Here is an 18,605-nt window from a genome sequence, read left to right on the forward strand (position 1 = left end):
GGATGAGCTCTACTTTTGTCCATACTGTCTCCTAAACTAGGGGAGACAAGGCGTGTGTTCAGGGGCCCAGCAGTTAGAGAGAGAAAGACGCTGAGAAAGCCTGCTTTAAGTTCAAGAGAGAGCCTGGCCAGATATGGACAGCTCGGCCTGCCCCATAGCTTTCTCTCAAGTCACCTTCCAGCCATAAAAACAGGTATGAAAGCAACAGCTAAAGTCCTAGAAAAATCATCATTTACAAATTGAGTCTACTTTTCCACTATCAAAAATATCATTAGTTCCCTTTATCAGAGTTATTATATTGTTATTTGCTGTGTGGGTATGTCCGAAATTGATACTAAAAAACACAAAAGGGCAAATGCCAGTCAATTTTTCAGCAATTTGAGGTCTGACACAGTTAGCCCAGAGGTCTCCAGTTTGGGTCTGAGTGTGGGGAACGGGCTCTTTCTTCTTTTCCATACCTCTCTTATTGGTTCTCAGAATTGTTTCAGAAGACAGCAAAACATTTCCACTGGACATTTCGTGCATGGGCTTCTCTGGAGCTTTGCTGGAGAGATGGTCTTTCTTCATCTCCTTTTTTATTTCCTGTGAGGATAGATAAAATGAAAACAAGATTGTAGTTTGAAATTTTAAAATGCCTCTTTGACTATTTTTATGCTTCAGCTTTCTGAAAATCAACTATAATGACCACAACTCAGTATATAACATGATGTTTTAAAACCACCATTTTCTACATTTTTGTACCTTAAAGTTATTAGAGAAGCACCTGCTCCTATAAAATGAAATGATGGCCAATATGGTGATGTGACTATATGTGACTATGGCCACCCAACATAACCATAAAGAGAATGAGGAATACATAAAGGCACTACACACCCGTAAGTGACAGCCTGTTCTACTTTTTGAACAATGACAAGCTTTGGCCAAGTAGAGTCATCCCTTATAAGCCTTCTGGTTTCTATTCTTCCCAACAAGGGTTTAGGGAAGTATATTCCCAAATTGCTATTGTGCTCACAACTATGCTCAACTCAAAAGAAAATGATTCAAGTTCATTTATAGTCATCGAGTTCCTCTGGCTTTCTAACTCTTGACAAAGAAAAATATAAGGATAATAAGCTGAAATAAAGACTGTTATTCCCGGCCAAGGGTCAGCAAACTATAGCCTCCCACCTGTTTTTATAAAGTAAGTTTCATTACAACACAACCAACTTTGTTTCTGGAAGTATTTTCTACAGCTGCCGTGATGCTATGCAGCAGAGTTTAGCAGTTGGAAGAGAGATCAAAGTCTAAAATACCTGGCCCTTCACAGAAAACGTTTGTTCGAGGAGGTCTCATATTAAAGCTCCATTAAGATCTGGATTTTTAAAGCCTAATGTCTGATACAATTAATTCAAATAACTTTAATAATTTACATAAATATTTTGAAGAGCATCCCTAGCCTGAAATGATAGTAGTAACGCACAAACTGTGGATGTGGACCAGGGGGTTTCTGCACTTGCGTGAAGCCACGATCATAATGACTCAGTGAAAAAGAAAGCTAAGGGGCTAGACCCAATGCATGGCTGAGTCGCAGGAAGTGCTCAAGGATGAGAGGCGTTCTTTAGAAAGAGCAAGGGGCAAGAAAATGGTATGAAATACTGCTATGAAATAAACATGAAGATGGTAAATTAGGTAGGGGACCACTATTGGGCCTGGGCAGAGGCAGGAAAAAAGAACAAAAGCTTGTCAAAACATAGCCACTGCCTAGCAGCTTCCTACACACCAGAGTCACTGTAGTTGATTCCCCAATTGCTGGCTCAGTTCACAACAGCCTCGCCCTCCCTCCCCCCCTCCCTCCCTCCCTCCCTCCCTCCCTCCCTCCCTCCCTCCCTCCCTCCCTCAACAGGGCCCCACCGGAAACCAGCGACTGCGGCTGGCGCTGTGCTGGGTTGAGAGTTTCAGCTGGCACCCAGGCCAGCACAGCACCGAGCAATGCACATGCATGTATGTGTGCACGGACCCCACCTCAGCCGCCTGGCACCTGCTAAAGCAGCAGTTGCTGGGGGTTTCTGAAGCTTCACAGGCAGATGGCATCAAGGGACAATCTGCAAACACTGCCTGCCTGAGTCACATGACGGGATGCTTTCTTAGTGGCGGCTGCCAGTCTATGGCTCTAGAAAAAGAAAACAAGCCACCATGGGAGCTCATTCCCCAGCAATTGATTCTTTGGAAGTGGAATAGTTGTTCAAATCTCACTTTCCATCGCAGTGTGGATATGAGTGGTCACCACCTATTGCATCCAGTGTTGCCAAGCAATGATTCAGAGAAATTCATTGAGTGTGGGTGACATCAAGCATTTGTTTAGCACCAACAGCTAGTGGCGCACAGTTGGAGAAGGGTCAGAGAGGGGCAAAATGTTTGCGAGATCGGGACGATTACTGAAGATGGCTGCGGAAGCCATGGCTGTCAAGGATGCTCGCACCCTAGGCTTCAGAGCAGCACTTGCATGCACTGGAAAGGCCTGACATGAGCAAGCGGGCATTTAAGGACAGAGACACCAGGAGAGGGGTTGGTTCATAAATCCCAGATTCCTTCATCCCCACAATGATTGTTTACATTTGCGGGATAGAGAAGCCTAATGATGGCCAACTTTCTTTTTTTTCCTTTTTTCTTTTCTTTTCTTTTCTTTTTTTTTTTTCAGAGACAGAGAGAGTCAGAGAGAGGGATAGATAGGGACAGACAGACAGGAACAGAGAGAAATGAGAAACATCAATTATCAGTTTTTCGTTGCAACCAACACCTTAGTTGTTCATTGATTGCTTTCTCATATGTGCCTTGACCGTGGGCCTTCAGCAGACTCAGTAACCCCTTGCTTGAGCCAGCGACCTTGGGTTCAAGCTGGTGAGCTTTTGCTCAAACCAGGTGAGCCCACACTCAAGCTGGCGACCTCGGGGTCTCGAACCTGGGTCCTCCACATCCCAGTCCGATGCTCCATCCACTGCGCCACCACCTGGTCAGGATGGCCAACTTTCTTAAGTTGGTTTTTAGATGGAAGCAGGGAAGAGACAAAACTTAAATGTGCCCTGTATTTTTCTGGAGAAACCTATCAGATACATGGGTATGGCAGTACATCCTGTAGGCTCTGTGCCTGCACGACACCCAGGTACACCAGGCTCAACACAACCCCCCCAACCCCAACACCTCCCCTCCATCCTGCCCCTTCTCTCAGAGAGAGGAAGCTATCTTGCTTGACAGTCCATCATCTACCCACCTATCCAGGCTGGAAAACTCACTGTTAACCCCCATACCTAACCAGTCACCCAGTTGGGCTATATCTACTTCCTCAATCTCTGTTTTCCTCCATTCCTCCCACACTGCCTTAAAAACATGAATACCAGGCAAATAACTTGAATGGACATTTCTCTAAAGAAGATATACAAATGGCAAATAATCTTAAGACTAGATGCAAATCAAAATCATAATGAGATACACCTTCATACCCACCAAGATGGCTAGAGTTTTTCTGTATAAAAAGAAAACAAGTATAAATGAGGATGTGGAGAATTAGAGCCTTTGTATACTGATGGTGGGAATGCAAAATGGTGTAGCTGCTACGGAAAGCAGAACTACCATATGCCCAAGCAATTCCACTCCCAGGTATGTACTCCAAAGAATTGAAAGAGGGACTCAAACAGATACTTGCCTGCCAACGTTTACTGCACAGAGCTCTCCTGCTACACCTCACCTCCCAGGAAAAAACTGGTGTCATGGCTATAAAGGAGACTCAAGATCACCCCATCTGTGCCTCCAGTGGGAATCTTCACTTCCCTGCAGTGCTAAAGAATGCAATATAAAGCTTTATCTACACGCCCATTAGTGCTGAGGCTAAATCCTTGAAGTCCCTTATCATCCACACACACACAAAAAAAGCCCCTTTGCTGCAGAGGAGGATGGACTTGGCACTGGAGTAACTCCTGCCTGCCTCCAGCTACCAGTATCTGGCTACCTGGAGCTCTCCGAGGTTCTGATCCAGGTGGTGGATTTCCTGGGTTTGAGTGTTCCTAGCCCCCAACCCTCAACTCAACTTCTTGACCACTAGGCCTGTACTTTTAATCATTTCTTAAGAACCTGGATCTCAGTGGTAGAATCCACACTCTGGGCCATATTTCTGAGCCATGGGGGCTTACAGACATCTTACATGCCCACATATATAAATCAGCAATGACCACAATGCTTAAAGACACTAGAGAATAGTTGGGTGTTGGCAAAACTCTTCAGTGAGTGAAGGAAACCCAGCCTCTCTTTATCTCAGATCTGATGCCTTAACAGTGGAAACTCGGCAGGTACAGTAAAAAAATTGAGGCCATCAGCAAGGTATTGATGCTGCATCGACACTTGAGCTGTGTGGCAGGGACCACCTGAGTAAAGGGAGAGAACTCACATGATTCCTGCTTCCCAAAGCACTATGCTGTTCAGAGTCCAAAATGCTCCCCCCCCCACATCTGGAGGCCATAAAGCCCCAATAATACCATTCTAGCAAAAATCTTCTGTGACACGTTTAGCAGCCTGCAAACAGCCTCATTGGGCAAGTGCATAATTCGTATGCAACTGGGAGCTAAACTAGCATAGTCTGCTTTCTGAGAAGTGGAGGCGCCAGACTGTGCCTGGCTGCCGGGCCAGGTGGGCCACTCTCCTCCTCCCCCTCCCCATCCATTACACACTATGCATGTGCTGGGGTTGGCTGGGGGGAACCATAATTTCTTTCAATAAACCAAAATACCATACAGTAAAACATCAATGAAGGTCCAGTTTGTGGTCTTCCTTCCTCTCATCCTTTATGTCTTCCGCCAACCTTGACCCAAGTTAAGAAACAGGCTTCAGAGTAAATGGAAAGAATGATACTATGAGTTAAAAGCAGCAATGACAACAAAATCAGAACTAGTCCTGGTATCATTTATTATGTGGGTCACCTGCGACCTCAGGGGCAATATTGAAAGACTCTAAGCAGCTCTTCTGTCTCCAAAAGAAGTCTAATGCTGGCCCTGGCTGGTTGGCTCAGTGGCAGAGAATCAGCCTGGTGTGTGGATGTCCTGGGTTTGATTCCTGGTAAGGGCACACAGGAGAAGCGATCATCTGCTTCTCCACCCCTCCCCCTCCCCATTCTCTCTCTCTCTCTCTCCCTCTCTCTCTCTCTCTCTCTCTCTCTTCCTTTCCCATAGTCATGGGTCGATTGGTTCAAGCGCATTGGACTCAGGTGCTGAGGATGGCTCCATAGAGCCTCTGCCTCAGGTGCTAAAAATAGCTTGGTTGCATGCATGGCCCCAAATGGGGAGAGCATTGGCCCTGGACAGGGGTTACCAGATGGATCCCGGTCAGGGCACATGTGGGAGTCTGTTTCTCTATCTCCCTTCCTCTCACTTGGAAAAGAAGAAAAAGAAAAAAAAGAAGTCTAATGCTAAATGCTTTCATGCCACCAAAGAGGTATCTTCAGAATCAGTGAACTGGAGAGCAGTATACAAATTATTTACTGTCATTATTGTCCTCATTAAGTAGCAAACGCTATAAAAAGAACCACACCTAACAACACTGATAAACTTCACAGCCAGAATGTTGAGTGAAAGAAGCAGTACCAAAAGATGACATACGGTATGATTCCACTGATGTGAAGATTAACAACAGGCAGAACTAATCATTGGTGAGAGCTCTCTAAACAGCAGCTACCCTTGGGAAGATACTGACTGCACGAGGTACAAGAGAGCCTGCTGGGAGAATGAAAATGTGCTATAATTTGGTCTGGATGGCGGTTGCAGAGGTGTACACACACCTAAAAATTCATTGAACTGTATTTCTAAGATCTCTGCACTTCACTCTGTGCTATTTCAATTTCAAAGAACATAAACGTTTAAACCAGAAGACATTCTTTTAAATCAAAATGTGCTCATATTTTATCCTAGAAGGTAAAAAAAAAAAAAGGCATGAAAAGCTAGTGCTCAGGTGTTTTAAAATTCATCTCAGGGGGTGAAAAGCTTTCTGAGATAAACGTTAAGGAGATGAATGATCAGAATATGCCAGATGCACCCTACCAGTGGGTGAGCCCGGGGACGTCTCCTCCAGCTGACACAATCAGCTGCGTGCCCCACCACAGCGTCCTTCCTCTCCACCTCGGCTGCTTTCCTCACGTCTTGCAGTATTTCCTTCTCTCCTGCCACCAACAGTACAGACACACGGAGCAGGCTGTGACACTGACACCAGATGTGGGTCAGTACTGCCCTGACCAGCCAGAAACACTGGACCTGTTGGGCAGGGGCCCCTCAAGTTAGGGTACATGCAGGGCAGGGGAAAGAGGCATCATTCCTCAGCCTTCCTGGCCTGTTTCTTTTTGGAGGTAAGCTTTCCTTTAGAGCCCGATGTGGCTGTGGGATCACAGCTGTGCCCCTACACTAGTTCATGGAAAACCTTTGCAAAATTATCACTGGCAGGAGATAAAAGGAAATCGCTAAAAATAACAAACCTGTACACCAAATCTACTGATCAAGAGAGTTTTGAATAGCAACAGAATCCTAGACTAGCACATCGCCTACTCCTGCCCACCCCCACACAAAAGGTAGGTTTGAGGAGCAGCTGCCCATTGTCTTCTGGCAGAACTGTGCTTTCCCAGTGTGTGGATCTGTTCACAAAAGGCTCGTCAGCCTCCAGACACCTGGGAAGACACCGCAGGTATGCTAAAAGCAACAGTGGAGCACCAGGGGAGCTTCAGCTGTATCTGTAAGATTCTGTTTCTTTAAATATATATATATATATCTTGGCCCTGGACAGTTGGCTCAGTGGTAGAGAGTCGGCATGGCATGTGGAAGTCCCGGGTTCGATTCCTGCGCAGGGCACACAGGAGAAATGACTATCTGCTCCTCCACCCCTCCTCCTCTCCTTCCTCTCTATCTCTCTCTTCCCCTCCCACACCCAAGGCTCCATTGGAGCAAAGTTGGTCCAAGCACTGAAGATGGCTCCATGGCCTCTGCCTCAGGCACTAGAATGGCTCCCATTGCCGAGGAGCAACGCCCCTGATGGGCCGAGCATCGTTCCCTGGTGGGCATGCCAGGTGGATCCAGATCGGGCACATGCAGGAGTCTGTCTGCCTGCCTCCTCGCGCTTCTCACTTAAGAAAAAATACAATATATATATATATATATATATATATATATATATATATATATATATATATATATAATTATTAAGATTCTTAAAAAATGCCCATGCTGTTGAACCATAAAATGTAACAACTTCATTAGATCATTAGAGAGAACTGTAAAGGAAATATATATATAATATATATATATATATATTTATATATATATATATGCAATGTCTGAAGTAATATGGCAAACTATGAGGATTTGATAAGTGGTTTGGTGGACACACGGGTATTTGTTATTCAGTTTCTGTCTTTTTCCAATGCTTGAAATATTTCATAATTTCCCCTAAAAATTACACAGCGAACCCACGTCGATTTCTCATACCACAATGGCTTTCTTACATGTAGAAAATATGCTGCCACTTAGAAAAGTGTTCTAACATATCTTCATAAATATACCCAAGATATTTTTGGCTCAAAACTAATAAGAAAAGTCTTTTGGGTTTTTTTTTTAGTGTAATAAGGTACCTATTGTCAGGTTTCTATGTAAATTTTCAACCACACATTTGCAAATTCATGTATTTGCAGTATTATCTCCCAAGGATCTCTGGTAACAGAAGCCCAGGCTAGAAGCTCTTGGCTTACAGGACAGGAATGAATGCTGCAATGAGCTCAGCAAGTACTGATACCAGACAAAGCTCAGAATGGAACCTTCATGTCCCAAAGAGAAAACACAGTTGCTAGATATGCAACACAATTACCTGCATGACAGTTATCTTTATATCTTTATATATAATGCCTATTTCCTGATAAACATCTAGATTATTACCATTGGACCAAAGGGAGCCAATACCAGTCAGCTGTTTGGATATTCTTTAGTGAGCACTTAATAAATATTTGCCAAGTAAATGGTCAGTTTAGCAGAGTGTTATGAGCAGGACAACGATCCACAGATGATGTTTTCAAACAGTCCAAAGCTATGACAACATGAAAATCTGTATCATCCTTACAATGATACACCTCGTGTTCACTGGTTCACAAGCTATTTCTTTTTTTTTTTTTTTTTTTTTTTTTTTTAAAGAGACAGAGATAGAGTCAGAGAGAAGGATAGACAGGGACAGACAGACAGGAACGGAGAGATGAGAAGCATCAATCATTAGTTTTTGTTGCGCATTGCAACACCTTAATTGTTCATTGATTGCTTTCTCATACGTGCCTTGACCGCGGGCCTTCAGCAGACTGAGTGACCCCTTGCTGGAGTCAGCGACCTTGGGCTCAAGCTGGTGAGCTTTTGCTCAAACCAGATGAGCTCGCGCTCAAGCTGGCAACCTTGGGGTCTCGAACCTGGGTCTTCCGCATCCCAGTCCGATGCTCTATCCACTGTGCCACTGCCCGGTCAGGCCACAAGCTATTTCTTGTCCCACAGGTTACATATCTGGCTTAAGAGTGGTAGGAAGAAGATACAGTATGAAAATTCATGCAGTGCCTCAATTTTTTTAAAAAAAAATAAGCAAAATTTATTTCTTTATTAGATTGGGAATATTAGACAGTCAAAATAAATTTAGTTGTTGAAAAATTCAACCTTAAAAGCACTAGAAGAAAACATGAGAGAAAGATTTTACAGCCTTAGAGTGATAAAGGATATTTGACACAATCCAGAAGCCACAAAGCAAAAAGCTGATGAATTACAGAAAACTATAAATACAATATAGAAAAGAAAATTCATTAATGAAGATAAAAAGCCAAAGTGGGGGAATACTGCCATTTACAGAGAATTCTTTCTACAACTATCAGCAAAAAGATCAATAACCCAACAAAAAATAGCAAAGAAAAATTCATAGGAAAAAAAAAAAAAGATCAACCCTATGTCAAGATGCTTAACCACACTAATAAGAGAAATGTATATTACAGTGGGATTCATTTGACAGTATCTGTGCAGTGCTCACTGCACAGAAGAACCCCAAATCCTTCTGGCTATTATACCTAAAATTGTAGCATTTACAGCACAAGTCCTCTCTGGAGAGTCTGGGCTCTCTCCGAATACTGTCTCCATTTGCACCTCACCTAGTGCAGTGCCTGGCATACAGCCAGCGTTCCTCTAAAGGGCAAGTATAAGAGGTTTGGAGAAGAGCAACACAACTCTACAGAAGTTGTCAGTCTAGATAGAATGGGATGTACACAAATTTTAAATTATAATGAGATATCATTTTTTTCTTGATATTAAATACCATCAAGTTTCTCAATGGACCTCTTCAATAATGAGTGAATTTATTAGTTCTACTGACACAAGATATTTTATCATTTCTTATCTGTCAGACTGGCAACAATAAAAAACTTGATAATATAATTTTGGTAATGGCGTAGAGATAGATACCCTCTCATATTTTCCAATGAGACTAAAAATTGATATATAAACCAGTACAACTTCTGTGGGAAGCAATGTGGCAATTATCCATCAAAAATGTAAATGCCTATGCCTTTTGACTCAGTGTTTTCACTTTTAGAAATTTAAACTGCAAATTTACTTGCATATGTGCAAGATTAATTGTTATGGCATTGCTTAAATTAGCAAAAGTCTGAAAGAGCATAAATGTGTGTCAGTAGAGAACTGGTTACATGAATCATGATAAATCTAAACCATGTGACTCTCTCCAGGCATGAGGCTGGTCTGTAAGTATGAATAAGGATAACTGCCAAGCCATGTTGCTAGGTAGAAAAGCCTAATAATGTATGCCAGCATTTGCATGATTGTGTGCATGCTTCATTGTATAGTACAGAATGACAAACTGATAACTGAAGCTGCCTCCAGGAATGGGAAATGGTGGCCAAAAGAAAGCATATATTTTGTCTCTCTTAATTGGTACCATGTGCCTGTGTTAGCTATACAAAATTTTAATTAATTTAAAATTTAATAATTAAAATGTTTACTATTTTCCAATCATTAGATTGTTAACGGCTATTCTTTCTGCAAACAAGGAAGAGTTGACATTGGCCCCTAATATGGTTTGGCTATATAATTTCCACTACTAGTTTTAAAAATCCCAATGTAGCCCTGGCTGTTTGGTTCAGTGGTAGAGCATCAGCCCAGCCTGTGGATGTTCTGGGTTCAATTCCCGGTCAGGGCACACAGAAGTGTTCATCTGCTTCTCCACCCCTCCAGCTCTCAGTTCTCTCACTTCTCTCTCTCTCTCTCTCTTCCCCTCCCCTACTACAGGCATGACTCGTTAGAGTGGGTTGGCCCTGAGTGCTGATTATGGCTCCATGGTCTCCACCTCAGGCGCAAAAAAAATGGTTCCGGTTGCAAGGAAGCAAGGGCCCCAGATGGGCAGAGCATCCCCTCTAGTAGGCTTGCTGGGTGGATCCCAGTTGGGGCACATGCAGGAATCTGTCTCTACCTCTCCCCGTCTCACTAAATAAATAAATAAATAATGCAATGCTGCTGGTCACAATGATGGCAGTATACATGAACACACACAGTTGAAAGAAAGCTCTTCAGTCTATATATTTCATCAAGATGGGGAGAATGGAAAGCTAAGATGTTGGGAAAATCACACCAGGTCCAATAACTGATTTTCTTTTCAGTTATGTCATACAAAATTCAAAACTTTTGAAATGTAAAACTAATGAAATGACAACCCAGAAAAACAAAATGCATAGAAAGCGGCAATATTAAATCTTAATTGCAGTTTTATTATGGTTGACACAGTTCATTTTGGTGTCCAGAGTCAAGTACCAAGAGTTTGGATGGAGATTCCTCAAAAAAATCACCTAACAGTCCCACTTCAGAGTAGCTGTCCAAAAGAAATCAAAATACTAATTTGAAAGGATAAAAGCACACTGATATTCATTCAGTATTATTTACAATAGTCAAAATATGAAAGCAACCTAGGTGTCCATTGCTAAATAATTGGATAAAAAAGATGTGGTACATATATTTACAATGGAATACTACTCAGACATAAAAAGAATGAAATCTTACCATTTATGACAACATGGATGGATCTAGCGCGTATTATGCTAAGTGAAATAAGAAAGATGAAGAAAGACAAAAACCATATGATTCCACTTAAATGTGGAATCTAAAATACAAAACACAATTCATAGATACAAAGAACTGATGGTTGCCAGATGGGAAGGGGTTGGGGAATAAGCGAAAAGGGTGAAGGTTAATAGTAAGTACAAACTTCAAGATATAAAATAAGTCATGGGGATGTAAAGTACAGCACAGGGAACGCAGTCAATAATATTGTAAGAACTACGTAGTGTGACAGGTGGGCACTAGACTGTATAAATGTCTAACCCCTGTGTTGTGCACCTGAAACTTAGTAATATTGTATGTCAACTATAATTTTTAAAAATTTTTTTAAAATTTTAAAGAGAAAAATAAGAAAAAAAGAGTTAAACAGGTTGAGATTGGTTAATTATGCTCAAAAGGGTTCATTACACAATCTCAAATTGAGCTCCCTTGAAGTAGGCACTTTCTCCATCAGTGTCTTCTGGGAAATTTTTCCGATGTTTAAGATACCATCACACCTACTCCACGAAGCAGTGCTACCTGAACTACCTGAAACATAGGAATTGTTGGATCAGGCGCTAGGTAAGCCACTTGCTCTTGGAGGAAAAAAGAGAGAGAGAGAAAAGGAAGGGACAACTGAGGTCCACCAGTCATTTCTGCTGTCTTTGACAGCTTTGATGGGGATTAAGAGCCTGTGCTCCTGGGTCCCTTGCTAGAATCCCTGTCACAGCACCGACCCCGGTATTGTAGCCATGAGTCCATAAGTCTTCTCTCATCAGCTACTCTGTGAGCATTGCAGGGTAAAGAATAGGTCCCACTTCTCTTTCAACCGCAGACAATCAATAAATGGTAGCCAGCGGGCACTCAATAAACTGTGGCTGTTGTCATCAGCTCTATCACTTCTTTAACAGACATCTGAGTGCCTACTATGTGCCATGTATAAAGGAAAGCAGAACACGTGTCTAACTCAATTTTAATTTTTACAATCACAACTGCTTCTAAGGCTAATAAGCTAATAGAAAAATGTAAATGCAATAGGATCTTCTACATCTAAAAAGAAACTGAATATATTTTTCATTTCCCTGGATCTCCTAAAATTATAGAGTTAGCTGCAATCATGTATAGTATGAGCAAGGTACTGTTCTAAGGGTTTATATAGAGCAATTCATTTAATGTTCATAGCCACACTAAGAGTAGGGGGCACTATTCTATCTCTCTGACAGATGAGGGGAGTGGGTCCCAAGAGGGGACCAGCCCCAACAGTCCTGTGGCAGAGGCAGTCACACCACCTCCCACCCACCCAATGTGTATGCTCCTAATATTCCTGGCTTGCTCCAAAAGGCCAACTTCCAAACTGCCACTTAAGAGGAAAGACAAGGAAAATGACCACAGAATAAACTTTCAGAAGTGACCAGTGATTCCAAAGCTGCTCCCAAGTAAAGAAATGCTTGAATTTTTAACAACAACAAAGCACCTGTTTACTGGATGTTGAAAGAATGTTTATATACATTTCCATCAGGATAACTCGATTGTCAAGAATAAATTATTCCAAGCCATGACAAAACAATGCCATTTCATACTCATTTCCTGATTAAAGCTTTTAGACAGCTGGGCATTTTCATTTCTCAGAGCTGTAGGGAGCTATGTAAATTTCCATGCAGCAACTCCAAGATCATTAATCTAAAGAAAGCATGTGCCAACAGAATACCAGATTTTATACCGTTTCAGTAAAGAAGAGGAGGGGCAGGTTAATCTAATTACCCTATGTGTGGTCACCTGACTGTGGTTAACAAAAAGATCAAATGCTAAACTGTACAATCAGCAGAAAACTGCTAAGTAATGAGGCATTTCATATTACAAAAGGAGTGGGAAGAGGGGAGTGAAATTCTTACATTTCTTGGAAACAGATACTGTAGCAATAAAAATAATCATACTGAGCTGATATGAATGATAGGCAGAGCATTTTAATTATCACAAGGAGCTCAAAGCCCTCGCTCTCGCTCTCTCGCCCACGCACAGTCAGTAAGACTGGAAGATACTTCTAGTAAAGACGAACTAGAGCTAAAGGCATCAGGAATCAGACACAGGTGGGCACTCATAATTAGATGCACCCTGTGTCCGCAGCCACACATTTGGCACTTATCACTCAGGGCTGGCTACTCTTATTTCTCTTCCCAGTAAGGAACAGCTGGGTTTGGAAACAGCAACACTGGCTCAGGCAGCTGACACTTGAGTTCAAGTTCTGGCTCTAACACTGGTGAGGGTGTAACCTTGGTGCCTCACATTTGTTAGCTGTAAAACGGGAGATTAAAATATTTTGAAGATCAAATGAGATCTTGTGGATAAAAGCACAAGCTCTGGGTCCCAGGGCCATCGGGCTCCATCAGCAGGAGGGGGAGCCCCGCCTGCCAACAGACATGGGCCAGGTACTGAAGAGTGGTGAATAGAAAAAGGACAAACATCCTAGTATACATACTGTGGCTGGGCTGGCAGGAGTCTCAAAAAATTGCCTTCCATGCACTCTCTCTCAGAAAGCTACTGGAGAGTGTGTTTCAACAAATCAATGAGTGAAACAAGAGAGGGTAGAATCCAAGACGCAGGGTAGTCAGTAATAAGAGAGGTTATGGCAATTTGCTGGGCGGCAGCTTTGAGAGCAACCAGTTCTGTTGGAACGTGTTGGTATTTTTCTGAGGAGTTGGAGGAGAAGGGGGGAGATATTAAGAGGCATTTTACAGAGCTTTTTAGCTCAAGGCATTAGAAGATTAGGATGTCCTGGGATAACTCAATAAACAAAAAAAGAATTATCTGTAGGGAAAATAAAAAGTTATATAAGGAAATTAATTATAGCATATTCTTACTTCAATATTCAATATCACCACTGCTAAAGTAACAGACACACACGTTACAGTGCTAAAAGACACGTATGAGGAGTTCCTTGTTCCTCCTCATGTCCTTGTTAGAGACTCACTTTTCAGTTCAAGCTGTTGGTTCTAGTATTCGCTGCTGTAACTTCTGAAACATGTGCATGCATTGCTGTCTTTTGCTTTGTCAATTCTAGACATGACCTGTTACCTAAATGGTAGTTGAGGGTTTTGCTCACTTATTCTCCCCCGCCCCATGCCCCAGCCTTTCTATATGCTAGCATGTCAGGTTTGCTTTGATCTACCTTGAGCATCACTGGTCTGTAACTTCGCACATACACACAAGTGTAATTGTGGGACAAGTTCCCGAAAGTTGCCTGACCTGTGGTGGCGCAGTGGATAAAGCGTCGACCTGGAAATGCTGAGGTCGCCGGTTCAAAACCCTGGGCTTGCCTGGTCAAGGCACATATGGGAGTTGATGCTTCCTGCTCCTCCCCCCTTCTCTCTCTATCTCTCTCCTCTCTCTCCCTCTCCCTCTCTCTCTCCCTTCTAAAATGAATAAATAAAATAAAAATAAAATTTAAAAAAATTAAAAAAAAAAAGTTCCCGAAAGTGGAATTTATGGGTCAAACACGTGGTGTATCGTTACTGCTAACAGATCATGACAAACTGGCCTCCAAACAGTATGTCTCAACTACATTCCCACCAATAGCATGAAAGAGTGCCAATTTCTTTATATAGGGTATCTTCAAACTTTTTAATATTTTCCAACCTGATGACAGAAAATTATATTAATTTACATTTCTTTAATTACTAAAAACAAGGTCAATCGGCTTTTCATATGCTTACATCCATATGACCTTCTATTCCTATGATCTGCTTGCTCCTGTCTTTTGTCAGTTCTCCTACAGAGCTTTTTGCCTTTCTCTTTCATTTCCAAGAGCTCTCTGAATATTAAAGAATTATCCTATGGTCCTGTGGTCTTTCATATATGTTGCAGAATTTTTCTTTCGTTTGTCACTTGGCTACTTTATCAATTCTATTTCTTCCCATACAGAAGTTTCTAATTTTTATTTGGCAAAATCCAATCTTTTCCCTGAGATTTTCTTAGATTTGTAACATGATTTGCAAAGGCCTTCTCAACTCTAAGATTATTTAAAAAGAAAAAACAATTATTTTATGGAACTGGTTAATGCATACTATTGGAAGGCATCTCACTTCCCTCTCACCCTCCCAAAAAGAAGAAACACCCAGAAGCTGAACTTAAAATAACCCATTTGGAGAATTACAAAGCCTGATTTTAGGTGCCTGGTTTCCAAAGTTTTGGTTTGAGAGTGAGGAAGTATTTCATAGTGGAAAACTGCCCACTGATAGCAACTAAGACAAGAGTTGCCATTTGGGCTTGGAAACATCTGCCTTTGTTTAACATTAACAGGTTAAATATAAATACTATGAATTGACAAATAGGTCACAACTAAATTTGGTCATTTCTTCTCAAAACCTGTTGCTGGTCTTCTCCCAAGAACAGAATCCTCATCTCCTTCTGACCCTGACACTGAACCTGACCCCTGGCTGGCATTCAGTAAGCACAACTTCCCCATTCTGTCCTGGGACTCAACAACTAAGGCCCAGAGGCTCCCACAAGTGACATTAAAACCTCAAGGACACTACTCCTCACCCACCCTGCAATGGCAGGGAAGGAAAATTTCTTTTAAACAACAACAAAACCTTTCCGAGGTTTAACCCTAGAGCTTCCCAGACTGAGCAGCAGGGGAACAGAAGAGAAGGCAACCACATATCATCATTCAATCCTTTCAAAGCCATTAAGTACATACTATGTGCCAGGCACTGTGCCATGCAGTGGGGTACCAGATGGCCCTGCTCTCTAGAGCCTCACCGCCTCGCAAGGCTGGAAATGTGAGCAGAGTGAGCATTCGTACCAGCTCTTGATCAAAGTTCCAGTCACTGAGTGACCTCGCAAAAGGTACTCGCCTCCATACACTCAACAGTCTGTGTACTAGTTTCTTATCACAGTTGTAACAAATTACCAACAACTTGGGGACATTAAACAACACAAATTTATTCTCTTAAAGTTCTGGAGGTCTTAAGTCCAGAAACTGTCTCACTGGCTAACAATGAGGTGATAGCAATGCTAAGCTCTTTCTGGAAGCTCTAAGAGAGAGGGTTTCCTTGCCTCTTCTAGCATCTAGGCGTTGCCTGCATTCCTTGGCTTGTAAATCCTTCCTCTATCTTCAACGCTAACAGTGTAGCATCATTAAAGCTTCTCTCTCCCTCTTCTGCTTCCATCCATGGTATGATCCTACTGCCATCCTCTTTTTTAAAAAAATGTTAATTGTGGTAAAATACATATAAGATAAAATTTACCATATTTAAGTGCACTGTTCAGTAATGTCCAGTCGTCACACTATTGTATAACCTATCTCCAGAATATTTTCACCTTTGTAAAACTGAAACTCTGTACCCATTAAATTACAGCTCTCCACTCTCCATTTCCCCCAGCTACGAGTAACCACCATTCTTTCTGTCTCTGAGTATGACTATTCTAGAAACCTCATAGAAATAAAATCATACAGTATTTTTCTTTTTGTGACTGGCTAATTTCATTTAGCATAATGTCCTCAGGGTTCACCTATGTTGTAGTATTTATAAGAATTTTCTTCCTTTTGAAAGCTAAATAATATTCTCTGGTATGTATATACTACTTTTGTTTATTCATCCATCCATTGATGGACATTTGGGTTGCTTCCACCTTTTGGCTACTGCGAATAATGCTATGAATATGGGTGTTTATTCTTTGGGAACTTACTTTTTTTTCATTCTTTTGGATGTGTACCCAGAAGTGGGATTGCTGGATCACGTGGTAATTCTATTTTTATTGTTTTTGAGAAAGCACCATACTGTTTTCAATAGCATCCACACCATTTTATATCCCCACCAATAGTGTACAAAATTTCCAATTTCTTCACATCCTCACTAACAGTTGTTATTTTCTGGGTTTTGTGGGGGTTTTTTAATGGTAGCTATTCTAATGGGTATGAGGCCATACTACCTCGCTGTGGTTTTAATTTGCATTCCCCTAATGATTTGTGATGTTGAGCATCTTCTCAAATGCTTGTTGACTAACTATAAATCTTCTTTGGAGACACGTCTACTGAAGTCCTTTGCCCATTTTTAATCAGATTCTTTGGTTTTAGTTTTTGAGTTATAGGATTTCTTTTCTTTTTTTTTTTTTTTGCTTTTTTTTTTTTTTTTCATTTTTCTGAAGCTGGAAACAGGGAGAGACAGTCAGACAGACTCCCGCATGCGCCCGACCGGGATCCACCTGGCACACCCACCAGGGGCGACGCTCTGCCCACCAGGGGGCGATGCTCTGCCCATCCTGGGCGTCGCCATGTTGCGACCAGAGCCACTCTAGCGCCTGAGGCAGAGGCCACAGAGCCATCCCCAGCGCCCGGGCCATCTTTGCTCCAATGGAGCCTTTGCTGCGGGAGGGGAAGAGAGAGACAGAGAGGAAAGCGCGGCGGAGGGGTGGAGAAGCAAATGGGCGCTTCTCCTGTGTGCCCTGGCCGGGAATCGAACCCGGGTCCTCCGCACGCTAGGCCGACGCTCTACCGCTGAGCCAACCGGCCAGGGCTATAGGATTTCTTTTCTAAAATTTTTATTTAGAAAATTAAATTTAACAGGGTGACATTGATCAATAAGAGTTATAGGATTTCTGTATTATTCTGGATATTAACTCCTTATCAGAACATAATTTGGAAATATTTTCTCATATTCCATTGTCTTTTCATTATGTTGACTAAGTCCTTTGATTCACTAAAGTTTCAAATTTTGATGTAGTCAAATTTATCTATTTTTACTTTCATTGCCTGTATGCCTTCCTCTTATAAAGACCTTGGTGATTATAAATCTCCCTATCTTAAGAGCCTTATGAGCCTCACAGCTGCAAAGTCCCTTTTGCCACATATGGTAACATATTCACAGGTTCTGGGAATTGGGATGTACACATCTTAGCTTACTTCATCTTTAAAATAAGAATAATGGGCCCTGGCCGGTTTTGCTCAGTGGATAGAGCACCAGTCTGGCGTATGGACATACCAGGTTCAATTCCCGGTCAGGGCACACAAGACAAATGATGATCTGCTTCTTTCTTCCTCCCTCTGCCCCTTCTTTCCCTCTTCCCCTCCCGTAGCCAGTGGCTCAGTTGGTTCGAGCATCAGCCCCAGGGGCAGAGGATAGCTTGGTTGGTCTGAGCATTGGCTCCAGACAGGGTTGCCAGGTAGATCCTGGTCGGGGTGCATGCAGGGATCTGTCTCACTATCTCTTTTTCTCTCACTTAGAATAATAATAAGAAGAAGAAGAAGAAGAAGAAGAAGAAGAATGGCAGTATTTAACTCCAGGGTTATTATAACTAAATAAAATAATACATGAACTGAGCTTAGAACAGTGCTTGGCATACAGTAAGTGCTAGGGATTATTATAACACAATACAAGTGTTACAAGAGACAAAATTATGACTAAGGGTACTGATAAGAACAGAAGCAGGGGTCATTCATTCTGCCTGGGAGAATGAAACACCTTCCCAAAAAGGCTAACATACCAA

General features: G+C 42.0%; 1 protein-coding gene across 7 annotated transcripts in view; it reads right to left on the reverse strand.

Moving 5' to 3' along the window:
* SH3KBP1 (SH3 domain containing kinase binding protein 1) overlaps positions 1-18,605 on the reverse strand; it is a 442,009-nt gene that overhangs the window by 200,383 nt on the left and 223,021 nt on the right. For all 7 annotated transcript variants that reach the window (XM_066357664.1, XM_066357661.1, XM_066357663.1 and 4 more), the window contains one exon: positions 459-582. In XM_066357664.1, the coding sequence (XP_066213761.1) occupies positions 459-567 (109 nt within the window). In that variant the 5' untranslated portion in view covers positions 568-582. The remainder of the gene's footprint in view (positions 1-458; positions 583-18,605) is intronic.

The sequence above is a fragment of the Saccopteryx leptura genome, chromosome X, assembly GCF_036850995.1.
Source record: "Saccopteryx leptura isolate mSacLep1 chromosome X, mSacLep1_pri_phased_curated, whole genome shotgun sequence".
Lineage (NCBI taxonomy): Eukaryota > Metazoa > Chordata > Mammalia > Chiroptera > Emballonuridae > Saccopteryx > Saccopteryx leptura.